This window comes from Otolemur garnettii, unplaced genomic scaffold, assembly GCF_000181295.1.
Source record: "Otolemur garnettii isolate 467f Iridium unplaced genomic scaffold, OtoGar3 scaffold00127, whole genome shotgun sequence".
NCBI lineage: Eukaryota > Metazoa > Chordata > Mammalia > Primates > Galagidae > Otolemur > Otolemur garnettii.
The window spans coordinates 5,173,699-5,184,336 of record NW_003852522.1 but is presented as its reverse complement, the minus strand read 5'-3'; the positions used below and the strand labels follow the sequence as shown (position 1 = coordinate 5,184,336).

Sequence of the window (10,638 nt, the reverse complement as noted above, 5' to 3'; positions counted from 1 at the left end):
CCCCCCACCCCCCTTGGTGTTCCACTTTACCAATGTTAAAATCTGGTCACCTTAAGCTAGGTTCCCACTGGATTCTGGCTTTCCAGGACAGATTCAATGGACTTTGTTTACATAAGATACAAAGTTTTACTCTTTTTTTTTTTGTTCTGGAAATAGGGTCTTAGTCTGTTCTCTGTTGCCATAGCTAGAGTGCAGTGACATTATTATAGCTCACAGCAACCTCAAAGCCCTGGGCTCCTGTGATCTTCCTCCCTCAGCTTCCCAAGTAGCTGTGACAGGCAGGTGTCCCGTGCCTGTCTGATTTTTCTATTTTTTTGTAGAGACATAGTCTTGCTCTTACACAAGCTGGTCTCAAACTCATGGCCTCCCAGAGGGCTAGGATAACAGGCATGAACCACTATGCCCAGCCTGTGGTATTTTCTTGTTCTAGCAATTGAGCTACCTTACCCAATAATGTGCTAGATAAGTCAAATTGTTTTCCAAAATGGTTGGCCACTTCACATTTCCACCCTTGTGATTGAGAGTTCTTTTGCTTCTCATCCTTACAGGTACTTGGAATTAGAAAACTTTTTTTTTTTGGCTCTATGAGGAACACAGTCCTGAGAACACCTTTAGCCTGAAAGACTCAATTTGAGGGAGGAAGAGAGGAGCAAAACCCTACCTAACAGGTGCAGCAAACACTATCTGGGTGATGGGCACACTTACAGCTCTGACTCAAGTGTTACAAAAGCTATCCATGTAACAAAAACATTTCTACTCCCTTAATGTTTTGAAATAAATAGGAACACAAAAGACCCAATTTGGACTCCTGACCTCCAGAACTGTAAGGTGATAAAATGTGTGCTCTCTTAAGCCACTAAACTCAGAGCCATTCGTTACAGCAGCCATTGGAAACTCATACACTGTGCTTCCCAGGCTCCGGCCTTTCCCTCCTTTTCTCTTACTGACCTTTCTTGCTGAGCCGCCACCCACATATCTGGCTGCTCTGTTCTCTCTCATCAGCTCTGCGATTTTCCAAGCTCCCTAGGCCGGGCTGGGCATGGGCACTTGTCACCACCTTGCTTCCTGCTGCTTCACCAAGATTCAGAGAGCTGGATCCACTGGCTGCGCCTTGCCCCAGATAGAAACAGAAAGGGACTCCAGGGCCCATCTGCTCCACCCCCTGCATGGAGCAGGGACCAGCCTGAGGTCACTTGGGGGAAGGTGTCGGGCTCCCTGCTGCAGGGCTGGGTGGGGTTGGTGTCTGCTCTCCCAGTCCACCTGGGAAAGGGACTTGGGAGTCAGGGCTATGGCTAAATAGTGTGTGTGTGTGTGTGTGTGTGTGTGTGTGTAGGGGGTTACTGCCATATGGGGAGTCAGGTGGAGCTTTAGTTCAGGCTCTAGGCACCTCCTCCCTCATCTCCATACTTGATATTCTTTCCATTTTTCCTGGGGATCTCAAAGGTAAGGCACCTCTCTGGGTACCTGGCAGAGTGTGGCCACTGAAGCATTTGACACTTTTTCAGTGAAAACTGCTGCAGCAGCAGCAGCAGCAGCAGCACCAGCAATGACATTAACCTCTTTTCATTCATTGTCCTGTCTCTCTAAAATAGGGGGTGGAGGAAGCCCCCAAGAGCAGATAAGCCTCTGTTGTGCAGTTCTGAGTCTGGGGTTTCTAGTCCTGACTTCCAAGGACTCAAGGACTATGAAAAGTTCTGAGTCAGGTAAGCCTGGGTTTGAGTTCTAAGTTCCTTCACTTTCTAAGAATTGCCCTCTCTGATCCTTGGTTTGCTCACTCGTAATGTGGGGAGGAGGATGATCCATCCAAATGTCACAAAGGCACATAGAGACACAGTGGGTCAAAGGCTCAGCTCACAGCCTGGCCCAGAGTAGACTGTCAATAAATAGTAATGGCTTTTGTTATTATTGCTGACCTTGAATTTTAAGGCAATCAGACTTTTTTTTTTTTTTTTTTTGCAGTTACTGGCCGGGGCTGGGTTTGAACCCACCACCTCTGGCATATGGGGCCGGCGCCCTACTCCTTTGAGCCACAAGTGCTGCCCAATTCTTTTTTTCCTTTTTTTTGAGACAGAGTCTCACTATGTCACCCTCAGTAGAGTGCTGTGGTATCACTGCTCATGGCAACCTCCAACTCTTGGGCTGAAACAATTCTCTTGCCTCAACCTCCGAAGTAGCTGGGACTACAGGCAACCACCACGTCTGCCTATTCTTTGGTTGTTGTTGTCATTGTAGTTTTTAGCAGGACTTGGCCGGGTTCAAACCTGCCAGCCCCGGTGTATGTAGCCAGTGCCCTAACCACTGAGTACAGGCATCGAGCCGCAATCACACTTTTACTAACTGCTTGTTAGTGCCTGGCTCTTTTCTATGCACTCGGCTTTCAGCATTATCTTGTTAATTGTTCTTCACAACCCTAAGAGAGAGGAACTGTTTTTATCTCCAGGTTACTAGCAAGGAAACTGAAGCCCAAAGCAGACAATGGTCAAGGGAAGCAAGCAACATCACCATTCTGAGCCTCAGTTTCCTCACTTGTAAAATGGGAAGAATAATATGAGTAGCACTGCACTTTCTGGGCTGTTGTGAAGATTTAATGAGCTAATGCAGCATCTCCCTAGAAAGATAAATTTTTTTTTGAGACAGAATCTTACTATGTCGCCCTGGGTAGAGTGCTGTGGCATCACAGCTCACAGCAACCTCCAGCTCTTGGGCTTAAGAGATTCTCTTGCCTCAGCCTCATAAGTAGCTCGGACTACAGGTGCCCGACACAACATCTGGCTTTTTTTTTTTTTTTTTTTTTTTTGCGGTTGTCATTGTTTAGCTGGTCTAAGCTGAGTTCGAACCCTCCAGTCTCAGTGCATGTGGCCAGTGCCAGTAACCACTGCACTACAGGCACCAAGCCAGGAAGATAAATTTTGATATGTGGACCTACATTCAAAACAATTGAACTGTGTGGTAAATAATCTCCTTTTTAAAATTCTCAATAGAGGAGAGCAGCTGGGTCAGTGCTAATGTTTTATGCCTCTTAACACTCCCTTTGTTTGATCTAAAATGATCCTTTAACAGGCAACAGTATCCAGCTGAAAAGTGGTATTATTTTTTGTTTACATTGTATTTATTTTTTAGTAAGCTTGTCTTCCTGGAAGGTTGCATTTAATTTTTATCCACAGTAGGGTTACAATGTTTCCTTTTCCTTTTTTTTTTCTTCTTCTTTTTTTTTTTTTTTAGAGATATTCTCACTCTGTCCCCCAAGTTAGAGTGCAGTGGAATGATACAGCTCATTGTAGCCTCAAACTCCTGAGCTCAAGCACTCCTCCCACCTCAGCCTCCAGCGTAGCTGGGACTACAGGTGTGTGCCACCACCCCTGGCTGATTTTTTTTTTTTTTTCTTGTAGAAACAGCATCTCACTATGTTCTCTGGCTAGTCTCAGACTCCTGGCCTCAATTGATGCCCCTACCTCAGCCTCCCAAAGTGCTGGGATCACAGGCATGAGCCACCATGCTGGCCTCCTCAAAAAGGCTTTGAAGGTGGCTTCTGGTGAAAGATGGAATATTCTGACCATATGAGATGTCAACCACACAAGAGAAATGGCTTCAATTCAGTCCAGCTTTCCATAGGACAGATGGGAAGACTGAGGTCCCTAAAGGGGAAGTGAACGGGAAGGGGCACTTGGCCAAGGACTCCCAGGGAACTGAGCTGAGTTCCTGGGGCCAGGTATCTGGCTGTGCTGCTCCTGACATGGGGCTCTGGATGGTGCTGAGACAGTAAAATGTAATGGTGATGAGGACCCTGGGGTCCAGATCCAGCCTGGGGTTATTTCCTATGTGCCCTCTGCAGATGACTTTGTGTCTTGGTTTGATCACCTGTAAGATGGGGATAGTGATAGTGGACTCATTCCATCTCAGTGGACTCCATGTTATTATTATTTTTTATTACTGTTCTAAAAACAGTCCTCCCCACCCCACAACTCCTTGCAAGCCTGGATGGGAGGCTTCCCTGCCCGCCCCTCACGCCCACAGCTCATGCCCAGGGCCACTGCCACTGCTCAGCCAGGCTGCCCTGGTGCAACCAGGAGCGACCCAGCAGGTTTTTCCTCTCAGCCTGCCACAGGCTGGAGCTGTCCCCTCCCCACCTTCACAGCCCAGCCCTCCGAGCCTCCCTTGTCCCCAGTGCCAGGCACAGCCAGAGGGTGGTTAGTGCTGCATCAAGATGCCTAGTATCCTTGCCTACCAGAGCTCTGAGGTGGACTGGTGTGAGAGCAACTTCCAGTACTCGGAGCTGGTTGCCGAGTTCTACAATACGGTGAGGGCTGGGCCGGAGGGGGGTGGAGGAGCCTCACCAGACAGGTGCAGGTTTGAACTCACATCCTCACTGGGGAATCTTGCTTGAGTGAGTCACCTGTCTGAGCTTTGGGTTTTCTCAGCTGTTAGCCAAGAGGAGCTGACTTTCATCCATTTACTGGTTTTCACTTGGTGCCAAGCTCTGTGGTAGGTTTTGGGAGCATACCTGTTGGCCAGAAAAAGGACAGGGGTCTGGCCTCCCTGAACAAAGAATGCTTACGAGACCTCAGGCATTTGCAACTCAGGGTGATGGTATTGTAATGGCAGGGCATACAGGTACCTGCCAGCAGCAGGGGAAAGAGGGAGCCCCTGAGCCAGAGGATGGGTCCAACTAAGGATTGCTTCCTGGAAGAGGTGACTGTGTCCGTCTTGTCCTCAGCTGCATCCTCAGCCCAGGGTCACCAACTAGTCTCTGTTTGCCTGGGACAATCCTAGTTTCTTAAAGTTCCACCTCCCCAGAAATCCCTCAGTTCTGGGCATAGCAGGATGGTTGGTCACCCTTCCTTCCACCAGCCCTGCTGGAGGACATTAGAGATGCTCAAATATCATGGATGCAACACCTGGCATCCATGGCAATAGTGTTTAACCAAAGCTCAACAGATGCAGGCAGCCAAAGACCACGTGTGCACCTGTGCTGCCCCTGTGCTGGGTGCTGGGAACACAGTGGTGAAGGAGGCAGGTGCATGCCTTCCGGGAGCTGCAGGGATGGAGGGGGGTCTGCACACAAGTTCTGTGCCAGCGTGTAGTTCATGTGCAGCAAACCATGAGCAAAGCATTATGGGAACATGGCTATTACATGCTTGCTGTGTCCCAGACACCGTACTAAACATTTAATCTTCACAATGACATTGGGAGTTAGAAACCATATTCTAGGTTAGGAAAAAGGCATTCAGGGAATTTGAAGGATATGCTCAAGGTCATCCTCTGGTAGGTAGAGTCAGGATTGAAACTTGGTGAATCCAGGAGACGTTTTTGGCAGGTGGGCAAGAGGCTCAGTCCCAAGATTCCCCAGTTGCTCTGACCTTGTTACCTTTGAACTTGTGGCTTCCTGGGACTAGAGGATGGGTGTGTGAGACTCACAGCTCTTCACGGAAGCTCTCACTGGTTCTTGTTCTTCTCTGGCCAGAGATACAGTCTCTGGTCCTCAGTAGTCCCATCTATAAAATGGGAGGGAGCTGAATGTGCTAATCCCAAGAGGCTGAGGAGAGGGGTAGGGATGCCAAATCCCTTCTCTCTGGATCCTCAGCAGCTCTGTTCAGCCCATCCCCAGGTGGGGGCCCCCACAGAAGGTACTGACAAGGGGTGACTCAGGGGCGGGCTGGGCCGGGGGACAGCTGTGTGTTCTCATTTCATGCAAAATCCTCCCCCACTGGATCCCCTTTAGCCTGTCTCCAAATGGAATGACTTGCGCAATGGCAGCTACTGCACAAGGCTGCAGGTCTCATGCTCTCTTCTGGCCGTGACACCTATTAGGAAAGATATTTTACATTATCCTCACCCTGTACTTCCATTTCCAGATATTTATCAAGGAGAAAGAAAAGGTTCATAAAATAAGACTTACCTTTCCCTGGTGTAAACACACCTGGATATTTCTTACTCTAATCTATCCAAAACACTGTGATCAGACGAGTCAGAGTTATTATATCAGAGAAATTTCTGTCCTGTCTCTAGTTTAGGCCTGTTAAAAGGAAAAAGGAAAACAAATGGTTTCCCTAAAACTTTCTCTTCCAAAACTCTTTGAGCGTGTAGCTAATAAATAACATAGTTTGAAAGGTGGGGTTGCAGACTTTTTCGGCACAGCACTGGCTGGTAAATACTTTTGACCAGGGGTCCTCAAACTTTTTAAACAGGGGACTAGTTCACTGTCCCTCAGTCTGTTGAAGGGCCAGACTGCGGGCCCCAGAACCAGTCGGCTGCTAAGCAGGACAGGCAGCGCTGCAAAAACACCCGGCGGGCCGGACAAATGTCCTAGGTGGGCCACATGTGGCCCGTGGGCCGTAGTTAAGGACGCCTGCTTTTGACTCTAGGCCATGAGGACTTTGTCTAAATGCTTGACTGTGCCACTGCAGCCAGGGAGCAGCCACAGGTAATAATGTGAATAAATGGGCAGAGCTGTGTGCCAATAAAACTTTTTTTAATGGACACTGAAATGTGAATTTGCTATAGTTTCCACATCAGGAAATAATCTCCTTTTAATTTTTTCAACATTTAACAATGTGAACATCATGCTTTAGTTTGCATGCGATTCGGGGCAGTGGCTGAGCTCGGCCCATGGACCACGGTCTGCCAGCTCCTAGTCTACTCACCAATGAGCAGTCACACACGAAGCAATACGTTTTTTCTTCTTTTTTGCCTCTCATTCCAGGGATTAAAAGTGAGTTTATTACCAGTGAATATGGGCATGCTTGCATATTGCAGCAGGCTATGGGCAATTTGACAGCTTGTGTTGAGAAATGGATCCACAAATGACCCTCTTCTTCCTGACTTAGTCATTGCAGCACTAGGAATTTTTACCAAGGAGATAATCCCAAGAGACAGTGAGACTTATATACATGAGTCATCCCTGAATCATTTTTATAGAAATGAATAAATGAATTTTAAAAATGGAAGCTGGCCAGCCTTGGTAGCTCACTCCTGTAATCCTAGCACTCTGGGAGACCAAAGCAGGTAGATTGCCTGAGCCTAGGAGTTTGAGACCAGCCTGAGCAAGATCAAGACCCCATCTCTAAAACAAGCCAGGCATTGTGGCGGGCACCTGTAGTCCCAGCTACCTGGTAAGAGGTAAGATCCTAAGGTAAGAGGCTCACTTGAACCTAAGAGTTTGAGGTTGCTGTGAGCTATGACACCACGGTACTCTACCAAGGGTGACCAAGTGGGACTTGGCGCCTGTAGCTCAGGGACTAGGGCGCTGGCCACATATGCCGGGGCTGGTGGGTTTAAACCTGGCCTGGGCCTTCTAAACAACAATGACAACTACAACAACAAAAATAGTGGGGTGTTGTGGCGGGCGCCTATAGTTTCAACTACTTGGGAGGCTAAGGCAAGAGAATCACTTAAGCACAAGAGTTTGAAGTTGCTGTGAGCTGTGATGTCACAGTACTCTACCAAGGGTGACATAGTGAGGCTCTGTCTCAAAAAAAAAAATGGGTGGCACCTGTGGCTCAGTGAGCATGGTGCCAGCCCCATATACCAAGGGTGGCGGGTTCAAACCTGGCCCCAGACAAACTGCAACAACAACAACAACAAAATATGGAAGCTATGGCTTTGCCAGTGATGTGTGTAGGGCTGAATGCATTCTGGGAAATACTATGCAGCTATTTAGAAGCATGTTTCTGATCTAGGGATGCAAATGAGTAAATGAAAGAGAAAATATGTAGCAGCAGAAAAAAATTTAAAAATATGTTCATATTGACTTCATCATTATCCATGGATGAGTGTTTTTTTGTGTGTGTGACAAAGTCTCATTCTGTGACCTTGAGCAGAGTGTGTGGCTTCAGCCTAGCTCACAGCAACTTCAAACTCCTGGGCTCAAATGATCTTCCTACCTCAGCCTCCCTAGTATCTGGGACGACAGGTGCACACCACAATGCCCAGGCAGTTTTTCTATTTTTAGTAGAGATGGGGTCTTGCTCTTGCTCAGGCTGGTCTCCAACTCCTGAGTTCAAACAATCCACCCACCTTGGCCTCCCACAGTGCTGGGATTACAGGCATGAGCTGCCTCACCCAACCCTGTTGATGAATCATTACCAACAGTTGGAAAATACTTCTCTGGAGAAGAATCTTTTACTTTCTTGCTGCTCTGCTTTCAAGAAACTGAGCCTGGAGCTGAGGAAGCAAAGCTCAAACACTTGTGGTCAGGTTTGTAGAAGACAACACTGATGCACTGATGCACTCAGCCTAGGTGTTGGGGGTGTCTTCATAGAAAAGGGCACCTAGGACTTGGGTTTTGAAAGATGAATAGGAGTTTGCCAAGTAGAGTAGGAGAGCAGAAGACAGGGAAATATATTTTCAGGGAAGGAAAAGAGGAGCTGTTCAGTTTGGGAAAGGGAGAAAGCATGTTGCATGGCTAGAAGGTGGGGAGATATGAAGACAGGCCTGTGTGCTGGGTAGGTCGGAGTGTCTGAAACGTATCCTGTGTTCATTCATGAACTCACACACGCATCCAACCAAATTCTATAAATCAACCCATGCCGGGTGATCCTGGGCTTCCAGAGAGGCTCAATGCTCCCAGGCAGTTGGAGTGGTGGTGGTGGTATTAGAATTCGAATCAGATTCCTAAATCCCCTTCATGAGCTTGAGGCAGAGGGAGGAACAAGGTGCCAGAGGCTGGGCAGTGGGGATGCCACAGGATGGACTGTGAGGCTTCTGCTCACTGAATGGGGAGGCGACATCAATAACACTGTGGACACTAGCTCTTAAAGAACAGAAGAATGTCCTCTAAGGCCTTCAGGGCAAAAGAGATAGCATGTGCAAAAGTCTTGAGGCAGGACAGCACCCCATTAGGAGACAGCCAGTGGCTTGATGCCCAGGCTATCTGTGGACAAGGGATTGAAGGCTGAGAGAGCAGGCTGGAGAGGTTTCCAGGGTACAAGTCCAGAATGCCAGCTGGAAACTGTGTGCTCCATCCTGAGGGCACTGGTGGACTTGGATGGCTCTCGAGCAGAGGAGAGTCATTCCACGGTATCAGCTGGGCCACTTGATTACATTTTGCAGACAGTCTGGGAGATCCAGGGAAGGTTATCTAATAGGAAGAGAAGTCACAGAGTGAGAAGGGCTGGCTCAGTGGGGCTGGAGGAGGGGCCAAGATGCGGACCTCTGGACTGGCACTTGTCTCCAGGGGTTTCCTGCTGGGTCACTGGCAACTTAGGAGAGTTTCAAGTGGAGCAGGCAGACATTTCAAGGCTCCTGGAGCCCGAGAGGCTACTTGGATGCTGAATTTCCTTTCTGAGGGTCCTGCCAAAGCTTCAGAGGCTCTGAGTTTCATTATAGAACAAAGGAATGGCATCCTGGGACAGGGACCTGCAGGCAAGGCACAGAGGCAGGGCTGAGTAGAGGTGCCTGGTGCCAGTGAAGAGGGGGGAAGTCAGAGTGCCTCTGTGCTGCTGGCCTGTGCACTGTGGTTCCAGCCCCAGCTCCTTGTGAAATCCATGTGACCTGGGGGAGACTTGCTTCTCTCTGAAGCCCTGGCTGCATGCAGTGGGCCGGTCCCATGAGCTCTACACCATGACCGTGGACTCAAGATCCAGACACGCCTCCCTCTTCTGCCTTCCTCCTTATCAACATTCACAGCAAAAACAATTAATGACCAGGCTCCTCTGGAGTGCCAGGCCCTGTAGAAAGCAAAGCAGGTGTAGTCCCTGTCCTCAGGCAGACACAGTGAGTCAAATAATTACATGCACACATCTGGTGATCCATCCCACGACAGATCCAGGGATCAGACTCAATCATCCCTCTGGATGTTTTTTCTCCTTTTTGGTGACCCACAGCCTGCTGGCCTGGGGCTGACTGGGGGTCTGAGATGATGGGGTAGTGATTTCTTCTTCATTCAACAAGAATTGAAGGAGCATCTGGTATGTGTCTGGTGCTATTTTAGGCTCTGGGGACATAGCAGTGAGCAAAAAGACAAAAACTCTTACTCTGGTGGGGACTCCTCTTCCGAGGATAGGGAGACAAACAATTAACCAAGTCCAGGGTATGGGGTGTCAGGTGGTGGTAGTATGTGCTGAGGAAGAAAACCTCGTCCATTCATCCTTTTCTTCAGCAAATATTTACTAAGGACCTATCCAGCAGAGGGGCAAGTGTGGGGCCCTAACTCATATCAACAGGATAGGACAGCCCAGATGTCCATCAGTAGTGAGTGGGCGGACCACACTGTGTCTGTAATATGCAACAGAGCACTGTTCAGCTGTGAAAAGGAAGGGAACTCTCACACAAGCTACAATGTAAATGAACCTTGGAAACATGGCAGTGAATCACAAAGGACCACAAATTGCGTGATTCCATTCATAGGAAATATCTCGAACAGGCAAATTCATAGAGACTCGGACAAGATTTCTTTGGGGGAAGTCGAAACTGTTCTGCAATTAGATGGTATCTATACTAAAACCATTGAATTGTCCAGTCTAAAAAGACTTTCATTGTAGTGATTTATTTCTCAATTTTAAAAAAATAGAAATATATATTTTAAAACCCTATAGTTCCTGGTATGTCCTACGCATGGATTACATTGAGGCTACTATCATTAGAGTACACATAGCTACAGAGAGATGTGAAAGTGCCATTCATTAATTTTATTTGACATTT

The 10,638-nt window shown here is 48.0% G+C and overlaps 1 protein-coding gene across 1 annotated transcript in view; it reads left to right on the top strand.

Moving 5' to 3' along the window:
* The first annotated feature begins 4,204 nt into the window (after positions 1-4,204).
* ACER1 (alkaline ceramidase 1) overlaps positions 4,205-10,638 on the top strand; it is a 26,571-nt gene continuing 20,137 nt past the window's right edge. Inside the window, exon 1 of the mRNA XM_003797987.1 lies at positions 4,205-4,297. Coding sequence (XP_003798035.1) covers positions 4,205-4,297 — 93 coding nt within the window. The remainder of the gene's footprint in view (positions 4,298-10,638) is intronic.